Source organism: Ziziphus jujuba, chromosome 6 (genome assembly GCF_031755915.1).
Source record: "Ziziphus jujuba cultivar Dongzao chromosome 6, ASM3175591v1".
Taxonomy (NCBI): Eukaryota; Viridiplantae; Streptophyta; class Magnoliopsida; order Rosales; family Rhamnaceae; genus Ziziphus; species Ziziphus jujuba.
Window position 1 is genome coordinate 28,410,296 of NC_083384.1, and position 15,354 is coordinate 28,425,649.

General features: G+C 34.3%; 2 protein-coding genes and 1 non-coding gene across 6 annotated transcripts; all 3 read right to left on the reverse strand.

Annotated features, from left to right (window-relative positions):
• Positions 1-293: 293 nt before the first annotated feature.
• On the reverse strand, positions 294-7,455 carry LOC107430231 (potassium transporter 3). Of its 4 annotated transcripts, XM_048463420.2 has the most exons (11): positions 7,300-7,455; positions 7,079-7,141; positions 6,569-6,650; positions 6,110-6,353; positions 5,778-6,026; positions 5,645-5,695; positions 4,986-5,246; positions 4,854-4,906; positions 3,148-3,262; positions 2,525-2,779; positions 294-1,758 (listed from the first exon to the last, which is right to left on the reverse strand). In XM_048463420.2, exons 3-11 carry the CDS (start codon positions 6,569-6,571, stop codon positions 662-664), a joined length of 2,328 nt encoding a protein of 775 aa, XP_048319377.2. In that variant the 5' UTR covers positions 6,572-6,650; positions 7,079-7,141; positions 7,300-7,455; the 3' UTR covers positions 294-661. The 4 variants fall into 4 exon arrangements, with proteins under 4 accessions (XP_048319377.2, XP_015896533.2, XP_060674243.1 ...); XM_016041047.4 differs by lacking the exon at positions 6,569-6,650; XM_060818260.1 differs by having other exon boundaries at positions 7,079-7,450.
• Positions 7,456-8,677: 1,222 nt separating this feature from the next.
• On the reverse strand, positions 8,678-13,869 carry LOC107430235 (calcium-dependent protein kinase 1). The gene is made up of 8 exons (XM_016041051.4): positions 12,986-13,869; positions 12,594-12,737; positions 12,103-12,255; positions 11,472-11,587; positions 10,837-11,004; positions 9,983-10,110; positions 9,787-9,886; positions 8,678-9,317 (listed from the first exon to the last, which is right to left on the reverse strand). Exons 1-8 carry the CDS (start codon positions 13,686-13,688, stop codon positions 9,234-9,236), a joined length of 1,596 nt encoding a protein of 531 aa, XP_015896537.2. The 5' UTR covers positions 13,689-13,869; the 3' UTR covers positions 8,678-9,233.
• Positions 13,870-15,124: 1,255 nt separating this feature from the next.
• On the reverse strand, positions 15,125-15,196 carry TRNAG-UCC (transfer RNA glycine (anticodon UCC)). Its single transcript has one exon. It is a non-coding gene; the product is annotated as a tRNA-Gly (tRNA).
• Between the last annotated feature and the right edge of the window lie 158 nt (positions 15,197-15,354).

Below are 15,354 nucleotides of genomic sequence, written 5' to 3' on the forward strand. Positions count from 1 at the left end.
TATGAAACAAAATCATTGAGAAGATTCTCTTTTGAGCCGATTTAAAAATGGTTAAAAGCGATTCTTACTAGATAAAAGAACACCTTTTTTTTTTTTTTTTTTTTTTTTTGGGGAAAAAATCTTGAAATCACTTTTAACTAGAAACGAAATCAATCCATTTAGTAATTTTGGAATAAATAAATGTAATTCCTTACAGATCACTTTCTGAGAAATCGATCCCAAACTAACACCAAATCCAATAGCACAGACCAGTTTCTTGGAGATAAAATAGTTATGGATAAGGCTGTATTCCATATCAAAGAACTTCTATCACCACTTCTTTCAACAAGCATTGCGTAAAACAAATGTTTTATTTACTATGAACAGACCAAATTTTGAGCTTATATAGCAACCAAAATTATAACCTTTCAGAGAACAAACAAAAATGAACTGGGTATCAGTTCAAGAATCCTTTTCAATCCATAGCCTGAACATGCTTCTCAAGAAGTAGTAGAACTCGCAGTACCCAAATAGGAGCAGCATGATCTTGGTATTCAACTCTTCCCCTACGCTATATACAAGTTGATTAAGATTTGATACTCGTAAATCTTGTACCATTCAAGTTTCACTGCAGCGGTACAAATTTTTCACAAAAATTTAAGTCACCAGAGAGGGCCTTGCACTACACATAGTAGTTCATTCCAACCTTAATCAAACAAATACGAGGAATGTTCAATGTGACAGAAGGGGACCGGCAGTTTTTCCGAAGGAAAGAGTAGGCCATATTGATTGCAAACTTCTTTAAAAATGGGGAGTTAAGTTTCGCCTTTATGTGTGAGTGGCCTATAACATATGTTATCCCAGCGCGCTTAGCTTCCACTAGCTCCAAAAGCTCATTCTTGACTTGTGAATCGCTGTACTTTGTATCTGGCAACTCAAACTTACAATGCCGTCTATGGTTCAGTCTAGGTGATTCTTGCTCATACATGGCCTGCAAATTCCGCAGTGCGGCTGATTTGCAGTTACCCACAGTGGTTGATGGATTTGAGCCGCTGCTTTCTCCAGGACCAGAAGTCTCTGACATTGCCAATCTTGTACCAAACTTTTCAGATGACTTCACAACTGCCATCCGACCATCCCCAGCGCCATCACCTGTCCTAGAACCTTCTGCTTCCATTTGAATGAACTCTGCTAGGCTCATCACTAGATCATTTTCAAAATCATCTCCGTGTCTGGATGTATCTTTGTAACCGTTGCGAATAATGCAGCGGTATAGCCGGTAAGATTTGGGACCAATCCGACCAATGAGATACCTTTCTTTATGGGGTACATGCGGAACAGGGACAGTTTTAATACAGACAAATACAACCACTTGGTAAAAAGCAGGTAAGTTAGTTAAGAAATGAGTAAATGTGGCAGGGACCCCACTAGACAACTCTGTATAGATGAGGCCGATCCCAGGAACCCTAATTATCCCAAGACTAGAACCCAGTGTAAGGATCCACCTCATAGAAACCTTGTTATGCAGGTCATACAAATATTTTTTCCTTGCACCATAATGCCACACATACATAATGACGAAGTAGACTCCTGAGATGACAAGAGGAATCCATCCACCTTTTGCGATTCTCATAAAAAAAGATGCAAGAGAGATTATCTCAACTGATCCAAATAGTATGATGAATAAAAGAGCAACAATGAGACTCTTCTGCCACACAAGGTTGATGACTAGTGACGCCAACAATGTACTTGTGATTGTAACAGTCATATATGCGACCCCTGATATTAAAATAGCAAGATTAGCTTTGAATTAGAAATCAATAAAAAATAAAAAAGAAAAAAAGAAAAAAGAAAACAAAAATTATGACCTAACAATTGTGTTTTATCATATCTCGCAATACATACTTTGAAATAAATAACTAAAAAATAACCCATTTTGATGGTTGAATCCAGTCGTTCAACCGATTACGTAGTTTTGACAACTCTATATATGTTTTGCTCACTATATATATTGAAATAAACTAGGCCAGTCAACAAAATAATCATGGACAAATCTATGCAACACGTGTAGAATTTAGGTATTGATAAGCGGGAAGATCAACCATCTTAACTTGAGGAATCTCCTTACTCCTAAGGACAAGTCTTTACTTCTAACATGAAAATAAACTGAATGAGCTCCAATGCACAAAAAATCCCTGTGAGAAAAATCACTTTCTATGTAAGTGCAGCTTACTCATCTGAATACTGTACACAGAATTCCTCTTTCCTAAAGCTTCATATGTATAAGTTCCGTGTTATAATGTGTAGACATTTAAAAATTATCACTGGTGCCACTCTCATATTATGTATGAGCATCTACAGAATTCAGCTTACAATATCTAATAAATCAGAAAATTTGAGGAGAAAACCCCATTTCAGCCACAAAATTTATGCAAAATGTACTCATTAACGGAGTTAATCAGTCAAAATGAATTTGCATACACCCACAAACAAAGATTATATCAACTTTTATATATGATTTTGCATGTTGCCAAAGATGACATACCGTAAGCATTTCCCATATGATTTGTGTCTTGAAAACCAATTGTGACAACTAGACTGAGAATCATAATGATCCAGTTTAGCTCTGGAATATATATCTGACCAGGAACCCATCTCCTTGTGCGTACAATCTTGACACGAGGGAAACATCCAAAAGCAGCACACTCTTTGACAATGGAGAATGTGGCTGAGATAACTGCCTGACTGGCAACAGTTGCTGTCAAAGTTGCTAGAACAAAAACTGGCCAAAAGAAGGGATCTACAAACATGGAAAGAACAATCTGTTAAATGACATAATAAACAAGGAAAGAACATTTGGTAAATGGCATAATAAATAAGGTTTTAGGGGACTAAAAAATGACTGCAAGAAACACTATTGTATGGTAAATTTTAATTCTAATGATAAAGGATAAAAACACAAATGTGAATGGCATACATTCACCTAAAGTACTCATGGCAATACAAAGCATCTGATGTATCAAATCCAACATCAAACTACAATTAAATTTAAGTTGACAAGAAAGTGAGAGTGAAAAATCAGGAAATGACTACCAACCATACCAAATTATTGGCCCAGAGTATGTGCTAATTGCACATCTATTACTTTTTACATCTACAGAAGCTTACCAGGAACAGAAGCATAGAAGCTCTTATGCGCTGCGGATAAATTTTTTGAAAGAAATGCAGCTTGCCCCATGTATTGAAGTACTAGACATGGATAAATGATGAAAGAAAATGCAACCTGCACATACCCAGGAACTAGTGTTTCAGTGATAGCAATGTAACAGATATATGAGATAAAAGAAAAAATCAAAACCCACTTCAACTGCAGATTCAAGTGAATGAACCAAAAGATCTTGAGGCAAGGTGATGCTGAAAGGTAAATTCAAACATAGACTTTTTTCATACAAAAATGTTTAGGCACTAAACAACTTCTGATGAAGCCAACCATGATAGCTCATGGGAAAAACCTAAAGCTACATAAAAGCCTTGATTCTCCTCTCCACCCCTTAAGAAGAAAGGAAAGAATAACTACAGGTAGCACGTATTAAGCCCATTAGTTGATCTGCCACTGAGATTCTTTAACAGAGATTTATAGAATTAAATATATTGTAAACAGAAATGGAAGGATATAAGATTGTCTGTCAGATGTTAAAGCTTTGGGTTGTCAAGCAAAAGCATGCGCTTTCAATTCTGGAGAACAGCAACTCCAATAAAAAATTGGTGAGGGTTAGGACCATATCTCCTCCAGATCCAGCATTCCAGGCCCAAGATTAAAGGGACCACCATGGTATAATAGTCTTACAAAGGATTTCACAATCACAAGTTAATCTTTATAGTTTCAATGTCAATCTAGATAGATTCCCTGATATGTAAAGAACTCCTTATCACACACATATATATATATATATATTAACAGTTCGTCTATGGTGTAGACGGTCCTCATGCGGACCATAGTATTGATGACAGTTTTTCATAATATTGGTGACGATTTTCGAAAAAACCGTCGTTAATACTATGAAAAACCGTCACTAATATTGCGGTCCTCATGCGGACCGTCCTCACTATAGAATTTCCATATATATTAATACCTTTATGATGTAGGATAGGTGGGGAAGGAAAAAAAATTGAAAATTAAAAGATAGGCTCTAATAACATTAGGAAACTAAAATAATAAGAAGCCTAATTAAATAAGGAAACCAAAGAATAAAGCTTCCTATAAACTTAAGGAAACTAAAATAATAATAAGAAACCTAATAAACATAATAATATTAAAACCTTAAATATCAAATAAATATAATAACATTAAAATTCTAAAAATCATAAAACCCTAATAATTATAATCCTATGTAGCCTCCATCGTTCTACATCACTTTATTACGACAATTACCAGAATGCAGCTTTGCAGCAATGATTCATACCTCAATCTCAGTTATAGAATATGTTCACCGTCAATACAAATTAAATCACATCATCCAGTATATTCAATCTTGCTAATAGAATCCCATTTTTCAAGTGTTACCACCATATGAATGAGGTGAATGAAAAACATCATCAGTTGAAGAGGAACTCCCCATGGGGACTACAAGTTTCATTATTTAATGGCAGTATAACGACGATCCAGAAAAGGTTTGATATAAAATCCTTTTTTCATGTCACAATCAGAAATTCCAAAGCAACAGTCAGACAAAAGCATCAAAAGTTCAAAAGGTTTTGATACTCAAGTATCAAGAGTTAAGCATCGCATAACTGGTTATATCTCTTTCCCTTGCAACTTCAACAAGTCACATAGAGTTAAATGTATTGAATCCTCGTTTATCGACTGCACATACCCTGATTGATGTTGCTGTGAAATGGCCAAGATGAGCAAACATAGCTTCAGCTCCTGCAATTGACAAAAAATGATGACATGAAAATGCACATACGAAGCTTAATGAAATAAAATTCTCAAAAGTTATATTTACCAGCAAGACATAAAAGTATTCCTCCAAGAGCAATCCACCCATCCTTCCCAGTGACCTTAAAAAAGTTGTAAATATAATAAGGTGAAAGAGCCTGATATACCCCAGGATTCCACTTAATGATGTTGAAGATTCCAATGGAAGCAATGGCCAGTAGCCATAGAATTACAATTGGCGTAAACAAAATTGCCAACTTGTGGGAGCCACGGTGTTGCAAGAAATAAACGAAAACTAACAAAGTGCAGGAAATAATGACCACCACACCTGTGTAATTATTAAAGTGTCAGTAACTTGAAAGGCGCTGAAACATAGAAGGGAAGCTTCTACATGGAAGAAAGATAAAATTCTTGAAATTTCCACCCCCACTCCCTTTTCCTCTTTATGAATTGCATCTCATTTGCTATTGATGCTGCAAATAACCCATAATAGAAACCTCACTATTTTGAGAGACCATAACATTCTTTCCTCAACGAGCAGGCAATGCAATAGAAAATAATAGTGTGTATGATGAATTGGCATTGTGAGATAACCACTTAAGTTGCAGCTTACAACCAAATTAAAATTTCTCTTATTTGGATGGATAAGTAAATGAAGTTGTAGATTGTCATTTAGATACTTCGAAGCAAATATACAGTTGTTTAGTTACAAGACATAACACTCACCACTATGCACATTCTTTGCTCGAACTTCCAGCCCTTCAATTGATGCAAACACTGCAACAGACCAATTATGCAAAATCAGTTAGTTCCTGTAAAAGATATATAGAAAGGTTAAAGGTAAAGAAAGTGGCTTAACCTGAAATTGCAGGTGCAAGGACACCAACGCTAATCACCATGCAGGCTCCCAACAAAACTAGAAGAAGTAAACCGGTCTTTGCATATTTCTGTCTCTCAATAAATCTTCTCAACAAAGTGGTAGGTGTATTTCTATTTGAGTGACCTGGGTAATGATATGTAGAAAGCTCCTCATCAGCTGCTTGCTGATTAGGTAACAAAGAGAATTTCGCATTTCTGCAAAGAAGCGAGTACAATGCCATGAGCCCTCCTGCAATAATGCCCCTGTAAAAGTTACAAATAAAACTAAACAAGAGTTTGTAGATTTTTATTGGAAGGAGTATAGGATCTCACCTTGACCATTATCGTCTATTCTTAACATGAAAACAACATACTTGAACAATGCAAGAAAAGTAATAGTCCAAAATATCACTGAGAACGCCCCAAATACTGTATCCTCGGACCGGTAACGACCCAACCTTCCAGTAAATGTATTTTTATACACAAAAAGAGGAGCAATACACAAGTTGCCGAAAACCAAGCCCAAACTCTGATATACCAACAGAGGAACATCTTTCCATTGAACTTTTCTTTCGACCTGTTCGAACAGAAAACAAACAGAAATTCACACAAATGTTGAGCATTCAGGTTATGTTAGACATACACAGAGACAGGAAGGCGAGCTTTAGTCTTAAATGAGCAATTAAATTTATTTACTAATACCACCATAAAGGTTAAAATCAGAAGTCTACACCCTATATAATAGTGCCATTAGTGTAAATGTTTGCACATACAAACTGCAGAATTAGTTACCATTGCAAAAGCAAGCAAATTCAAGATGGGAGTACATCTTTCTCATGAAGAAAGAAGCGGCCTCAAATACATTCCAAGGTGTCTATGAATCACCAAAAAAATAAAAATAAATAAATAAAAAACTCGTTACTAGAATAGATTAGCCAACATTTTCATGATTTAGTAAAATCAACTAATCTTTGCCAGAAAACAAGCTAAATATCTAATCAAAACCTAAAACAAAACAGCCATACGTATCAATACGTATAAAATAATCGTGCTTCATTTCTTCAATTAATTAATAAATTCAAGAATTTCTCGAGTGCTCTATCATAAAATAAAATAAAAATAAAAATCTAAAATGAAGGAGACTAATCAAAGAGAAGAACATCGCAAAATTCTTGAATTAAAAATAATTCAATTTTTTTAAAAAAAATAGAAGTATGGATTGGATTCTTGAACGCATTTTCTTGTCGATTTTACCGAGAACCAAGCGGAAAAAATAAAGATATATATATATATATATATTACCATGGCTAAGTGAGAAGGAGGTCCAGCTTCGTTGTGCGGTTTTGTTTCTCTCTACTGTTTAAGCTAAACACAGACACAGAAAGAGAGAGAGAGAGAAGAGAGAGAGAGACAAACAGAGAAAGAGGGAACCAATCAACAAGTTCCGTGATTTGGTTGTTAATAATATATCATTAATATTAATAATATCACTATGGAAGTGTAACATAATAAAATTGAATTACCAAAAAATAATAATAATAATAATAATGAAATTGAATCCCGTGGAACGTTGTTATTGTTGTTGAGAGACTGGTAACAAACAGATCCAAATCCCGCGGGTGTTTGTTGAGCTTGAGTTTTCCTTTTCTTTCTCCAAAACTAAAAATATTTCTCGGCTTCGGTGAGACCCTTTGAAGTGCCAGCAAAGCCCATTATTTTATAGGTATTTGCAAATACCACCTTGTATTCTCCCAAATTTAATATATACGCCTTGCAAAATTTTATACTACACGTTTCATCCAAAAAAAATTTTATACTATACGATACAAACCACATATGATAATTTATAAATTTGAGTTCACAATGATAATGTTATATTAGATTATATCAATATCATCCAATAAAATTTAATAAATTAATAATTTATAAATTTAAATTGATAATGATAATATTGTATTAAATTATATCAGTATTATCCAATAAAATTCAATAAATTAACAAATTTAATATATAAAACACAATAAACTTATAAAAAATAATATTTTTGTAATCACACAAATCTTATAATATTAAAACTACTTAATTTATTATAAATATATACTAATTTATTTTTTTAATTTAATTTTTAAAAAATTTAAAACAAACAAAAAATTTTGTAAGTTTTTTTTAAATATTATTTTATTATTTAAAAATTAATTCAAATTTAAATTTTTAAATTCATATTTATTGTTAATAGATTAATTGGCCAGACTATGAATTACGATTATCGAATAAATTTGAATTTATTTATTTTTATATAAAAGTTTAACGGACCGTATCGTATTTAACTTAACTCAATTACACACTACATTAATACAATTCAACATGGCAGTTACCAGGACTATATACACACTTTAATAAACTACTATATATTCTTTTTTATTTTATATTTAAAAAAGGAAAAATGAAATGCAGTTTGATTTCTGTTTGCCCCGGCCATAAAAATTATTAATAATAATAAAGAACGAAATTCTCCTTGACGATTTTGAAATATTTTATTAACTTTTTTTATATTATTTTCGTTTTCTATTAGTAATACTGGCTACAGAAGTCCACTTGGCAGAAAATAAGAAAAATCCATTTAACATATTGCTTCAATAATTTATTTTTATAATATGTTAAATGAAAATAACCATTTAGGCAATTTTTTTTTTTTCTCTCTATTCTACTAGATTATGAAAGCGGGATTATATTTGGTACGTATAACATTATTTATTTCAAAACGTAAACTTTAAGTCCTTTGCCCTCTTTTTCTTTTTCTTTTCTTTTTTTTTCTTTTTTTCAAATGAATAAATAAATAGAAATAAAACATTTGGTGGTACAGATAGCACAATTTGAATTACCAACAATAAAAAAAAAAAAGAAAGAAAAAAAGTTACTTAAAATCGCATAAAAGTTATACCCTCTTCCTTTTACATATATTACATCAATCGTGTATTAGAACACCACACCACAATCTTCAAAATAAAAATGCAAAACCTAATCGATGACACTTCTTGCTTCAACTGCTTTGTTATTGGTAGAATTGTAATTTTTTTTTTCTTTTTTTTAAATGAGCGAGTGAATGACCAAACTTAGAAAAAGGCCTTACATGAGAAGAATCAAGACTAGAGATGACCTGTATTCTTTGTTTGTCTTCCAAGAAAGTGTTATATAAAGGCCGCAGCACATTAACCACAGAAAATAAAAGCTGTTTTCTGCTCCATCTCCAAACAAAGCTAGAATTCTAATTATGCGTCCACAATGAAATCTACCAGCTCCCCCCAAGTGAAAAAAGAGCTAGCCATGGACCAAAAACACCAAATAACAATGACTTTCCTCTTGATCCTTGACATTTCAATTTTAACCACAAAATATATGATTTTAACAAACTACTTTAAGCCACGCGTTGTTGAAAACATGATGACTGAGTTTTAACTTATTTGCGCCTTCTGTTTGTGGCCATATCTGGGTTACCTTTCCTCATCATGGCTACAAATTCATCATAGTTAATTCTTCCATCCTGCAAAGATTTGGAATTCATGAGTGTTATAAGGATCAGCTATAGCAAGCACATAATGATAAAGACTTTGAAAATGAATTGAGTTTTTAAAAATACTATTCTTTAAAAAGTTGGGAAAACACATTCCAACCACTTGGAATGATAAAAATGAAACAGATAATCATGTGGTATTTCATCTTCTTGTTTTTTCAACAGAAATTTCCTTTATGTGTACATTCATCCATTCTTTAATTATTAATGGCTTCAATCATTAGTGTAATATTATGCAGTTTTTTTTGTATAATCTGGACAGTAGCATGATCCATAACATGAAGAGATGGATCATTCCTTCATTGTCACTGCTACGCTTTCATTATCTATATTTCAAACTTCATTTCCTATGCATGCTTAGAAAAGAAGAAAACCCAGTTTTGAAGAAAACCATATTTAAAAATAAACACATTATGAAGATGGAAACAGATGAACATACATTGTCAGTGTCAACTTCTGCAATGATTTCCTTTATCGTTTTCTCATCCCCCATATTATACTTCTTAAGGGCTTGCTCCAACTCCTCCATTGTAATGTACCTGGCATATATGAAAGCAACTCAAGAATCAGTGCAAGAACTATTTTGGCATCAATACAAGAATAAAGGACTAGAATAACAAATTCAGGGTGATTACCCGCTCTTATCCTTGTCAAAATATTCAAAAGCAGTGTACAAGTGATCCTCCCTTTCCATTCTGTTCATGTGCATGGTAGCTGTTATAAACTCGATATAATCAATTGTCCCATTTCCATCCACATCAGCCTGAAAATGAGACGTATTTAGTTGGAGTAATTGATCATGAAATTGATTTAGTACTGCATATTATATATACAAGGCAACCACAAGAAACAGCTTCAGGAGGAGAGAATGTATAGGCATATAACAATCAAAAGCTATCAGAGACATTGCATATGGCAGACATGGAGAATGGGCAAAGTCAGTTTGAATGTTTAACAGTGTAAAAATACTACATACCAGAAAGGTGTTATCAAATCAACTTGAAAGTTCTACAAGAACAAGAGTAATACATGAAAGTAGATATGAGTCAAGCATATGATTACAGGGTGATATGAGAATAAAAATTGCTGGGTGAAGATATTGAGGGCTGTAGCTAGCATTCAAATAATTGAAATGAAACTTCAGTAAGTTGCTCATAATCTATATATAAACCAAACGCCAATCATCACCATAAGAAATTTTTGAGATTCACATCATCGATACACAACTTATAAGACAATGAGTTGTATGACAACTTCATCCTGAGTGATGTGATGATTGATGAATCTCAGTCAAACTATGTTCTAGCTTTCCACCTACAACAGGATTAGAGACTTGAGCATCGTCCACCTTAGCGGCCTCAGAAGTTGACTAAAGCACTAGAAAGACTATTAGGTAGTCCTACCAACATATTATTTGTATAGTTGTAGAACAACAGCAATCTAATTATATATGAAGTAGGATCAGAGATAAAAAGACGAGAGAAATTACCGCTTCCATCAACTGCCTGACTTCAGACTCAGATAGCTTGGTACCAAGTTTTGGAAGACCAGCTTTCAACTCTTCATATGTAATTGTTCCACTGTTATCTGTGTCCATAGATTTGAACATTTCCTTTAAGCCCATAATTTCCTCTTCAGAAAGATTTTCCGCGATTACCTGATAGCAAAGGAAGAAATTAAAGTTTTTGACTGAAAATTTGATACTTATCAAAAGAATAATGATAAATATAATGTCTTTCTACTCTCATTACCAAGGTTGGCCATGCCAGCGCCCTTGGAGATCTTTGTATCAAACTGTCAACTTCTAGAGAGAGTGAAACACTCTTTCTTGCTAAAGAAGAGTTCTTTTTTCTAGCCTTCTTAATCAGTCCATACACTGATATTTTATTTAACAATCAAGGAACTGGAATTTTGAAGCACTATAGAGGGCATTTTAACCGCCACAAACTTATTCTCTCTGGTATATTCCTTTATTTCCCTCTCTATCAATACTTCTTATTCTGCTTTTGGTTCCTATTAGCTGTAGATGCTTCATTCTTTATTTTATCTCATATAAACAAAGCTCTTAGATCTGTCAGTAGAATGAGATGATCCTATGAGAATGATGACAAATTATATTCTCACCTTTAAAGCAACTTTCTTAAGTTTGTTCATTGCCCTGAACTGTTTCATTCTCGTCAAAACAGCAATATCAAGAGGTTTATCTGATGCATCACCGTCTACTCTCATCCATGGATGATCTGGCATTAGAATGCAAACACAGTAATTTTGAACTTCAGTCAAATTTATGATCAATGAGAAAATTGTAGCACTTTTATCTTTTTTGCATGATGCAAAGAGACAGTGGAAACAGAAACCTAAAGACAAAGTGGGAACGAGCAAAAAGACTATGACAAAATATGTTTACTTCCTCAATCCTATGTCTAAGCCAAAAAATGGTCACACAATATTAAGATACACTGTGTGGTCAAATATAAATGAACAACAACAAAACAGTTATGACACTAAGCCACTTGAGCTTTCTTTATACCATTCTGAGTTCATTGGAATCTTCTGAATTTTGGCACATATTTGTATTGCCCTTTATGGTGCAACAAAGTGCTAATTAAAGTATACCTATGTACTAAGAATGCCTTTGTATTCCCTTTTTGAGTAATAGCATAACCTTTCAAATTTCAAGGTCAAGAGACTCAAAGCCATAAAAAACCAGAAACTAAAGATATGCTTAAAAAGCTAACTCATAATTAAGACTTACTTAGGACTTCATTTGCCGAAAGCCGTTCTTTAGGATCTTCACGAAGCATTTTCTTTACAAGATCTTTAGCACTACTGGATATGGAAGGCCAGGGATCAGATGAGAAATCAATATGTCCATGAAGAACAGCATCAAAGATACTTTGTTCATTCTCTGCATTGGAAAAATAAACCAATAAGAAAAACACTGCTATACCAGAACAACAAAGCCACCACCCGAACATCACCAAGTATTCTAATAATATGGGATAATCTGCTATTTGATAATAACATCTGAGATTACCGTCCTTATCCATACCATCCAAGCAGCACTGAGCTATAATGCTTCAGATGGAACATTTAATCTTAAACCATTTTGCACAGGCGTAGTTTGCTTTACTATATAAACCTTTACTTCTCTCAAATGTATACTACTCTACAATTAGGATGAGTTGAATGGCAACAAATAATGATTTCTGGGTTTTGATATTCTTCAAGAAAAAAGAACCACACCTCCCCAGAATGGTGGAACACCACTTAGAAGAATATATAGTATCACCCCACAACTCCAAATGTCAGCTTCAGCTCCATAATTCCGGCGAAGAACTTCAGGCGCAACATAATATGCACTTCCTACAAGATCCTTAAATACATCTCCTGCAATCCACACATAAAAAGCACTAGGCTTCATTTTCCATTACCAATGAACCTCAAACAAAATGCTTCAAAAGGAAACCAGACTAGATTTTCTCAAACTCAAATTACAAGGGAAAAATAAAATGTGCCTGTTAAATCTCTCTTTGTCTCTTTTAATCAAATCCCAAACTCAATTATCTTTAAAACCCATGGAGAAAAAAAAAAGAAAAAGAAAAAAAAAAAAGCAACCTTACAATATTATTATTCACCTGGCTTGAAAAACACAGAGAGCCCAAAATCAGTAGCTTTAAGCGGCGAGGCATCGTCAGTGCCGAGGAACAAGAAATTCTCAGGCTTCAAGTCCCTGTGCATCACACCCATCGTGTGGCAGTTATGAACAACGGTCACGATCTGACGGCAGAGATTTGCCGCCGCTCGCTCCGAGTAGTGACCCTTGGCTATGATCCGGTCAAAGAGTTCGCCGCCAGCACAGAGCTCCATAACCAAATTGATCGAGTGGCGGTCCTCGTACGCGCCCTTGAGCTCCACTATGTTCCGGTGGCCGGTCAGGTGGTACATGATCTGAACCTCCCGCCTGACGTCATCGATGTCATCACGGTTTATGAGCTTCCGGGTCGCTATGGATTTGCAAGCGAACTGTTGCTTCGTCTCCTTGTGGGTCACAAGGTAGGTCACGCCGAACTGACCCCGACCCAGTTCGCGCCCGAACACGTAAGTCGACCGGACGTCTTCCAACGGCCGGCCGAGCACTCGGCCGATGGGCGTGGTTCCGCCGGCACCTGCGGTGGAGGTGGTTGTGGCTGGGGGCTTAGAGAAATGCGGTTTGGGAGGTGGAGGAGACGGCTCGGAATTTGGAGGGAGGACCGTGACGGCAGCGTTTGTGGGTCGGTGGGCACGGTTACTGGATTGGCCTGAGTCTTCGCCGGAAGGGAGGCTGCTACAGTTGCCCATTTTCGGGTTTTCCGATTGGATTCGGGTTTTGGGTTTTGGTCAAATAGAAGTCAAGGTAGGTGAATCTCGGACAACAGTGCGAGTTTTTCAGTACTGTCAACGGCGTCTGGGAGTTATTGTAAAGGCGGGTCTTGTCTGAAAGATGTGAACAGGACGGTTTTGTAAATTTGACATTATTAGCTTTGGGGTTTTATTTGAAAATATTTTATTTTTTGGGGAAAAAAGAATCATTATTATTTTGTTTGGTGAGAATAAAAGTAACTGAGAAATTATATCGCCAATTAATGATATTACATTAGTTTACCATTTTCACCAAACATAAGCGCAAATCTAAAAGCATCTCCACTTGATTTTCAAGGGGGAAAAAAAAAAAAAAAAAATCTCCAATTGCATGCCAAAGGCATTATCATAATTTAGTAACATTTTCTTTTTTGGCTTCTTCAATCACGTGTGTCAAAATGGCACTGCGGTGGCCTTTCCTTTTGTTAAAATAATGTGAAAATTTAACACTGAATTCAATAATGGGAGAAAAATAATTTAATTAAATATAATTTAAACTTGGAATTTTTTTTTTTTTTTTAGCATTTGTAATTAAGAGTGCTAATGTTAAATATTGGCATTTTGCACTGATGAGTTCTCTTCAATATCAAATTTCAGAAATAATAATAACAAAATGATATTTATCAGTTAAGATATTTTTTGTCTTAGGATATAATTTTGCTTCCTCTTTAAAAAATTAAATTTAATAATATTTGAAAAATATTTTTCAGTTATAAAGCATTTTTTTGAAAACATTTAAAATAAATATAAGCTTAAAATAATATAATTTCTTTAATAAAAAATAGTATTATATCTAATTTTGCTAAGAGGCTCAAATAGTATATGTAGCTAGTGAAATGAACTGAAATGAAATATTACTTTGTCAATATCTCGGTAATACATGATGTTATTACAGAAATAATATTTAAGGAACAAGTTTTTTTTTTTTATGAAGAAAAAGACCAAGTCACTGTACGCCATTTCTAAATTGAAACTGAAAAATAAGTACATTTTGCTTGCTTGTTGGAGTAAAATGGGCCGCCTTCCCGTTTTATGTTCACACCTTTTCAACACTTCTTTTTTCTTCTTCTTTTTGTGCTTTAGAATTTTATTTTTATTTTTTGGCTCAAAGTGATTGGTTTTGGGTCAATTCAAGCTCAACGTGCTTTGATCTTAACAGCTCGTAGGCTAACCAAAAACAAGTTGTTTTTTGTTTTTTTGGAATAAGATAAACAGAAAACAAGGAGAGTTTAGTTGGGTCGTATTATACAGAGTTGGCCCAGATAGGGAAGCCCATATTTGGCCCAGATAGGGAAACCCATATTCGGCCCAATAAGGAACATTTAAAAAATCGAAGCCCATATCGGCCCAATAAGGAACATTTAAAAAAATCGAACTGCGTTTGCCGGGAGTCGAACCCGGGTCTATTGCTTGGAAGGCAATTATCCTAACCGTTGGACTACAAACGCTTATTGAAACACCGCTAATAATTATAATACTCATCCTTATTCTTCTTGTTTGGGACCCACAAAATTCAATTCTGTTATTTATCCTGCGCTAATTTACTCTTGTTAAAACCCAAAAAGGAAAGGAAGAAAAAGAAATGGGAAAAGGAAATTAGTATAAT

Bases quoted from the DNA above. Each gene is read 5' to 3' on its own strand.
- LOC107430235 (XM_016041051.4), bottom strand. From the start codon at position 13,688: ATGGGCAACTGTAGCAGCCTCCCTTCCGGCGAAGACTCAGGCCAATCC. The intron at 12,256-12,593 runs GTGTGGTTCTTT...TTTCCAATGCAG, and splicing joins TGTTCCACCATTCTGGGGAG to AGAATGAACAAAGTATCTTT. The intron at 9,318-9,786 runs GTATGTTCATCT...AAATCTTTGCAG, and splicing joins CAGAAGTTGACACTGACAAT to GATGGAAGAATTAACTATGA.
- LOC107430231 (XM_016041047.4), bottom strand. The intron at 4,907-4,985 runs GTAAATATAACT...TGTCAATTGCAG, and splicing joins AATACTTTTATGTCTTGCTG to GAGCTGAAGCTATGTTTGCT. The intron at 1,759-2,524 runs GTATGTCATCTT...TTTTAATATCAG, and splicing joins TCATATGGGAAATGCTTACG to GGGTCGCATATATGACTGTT.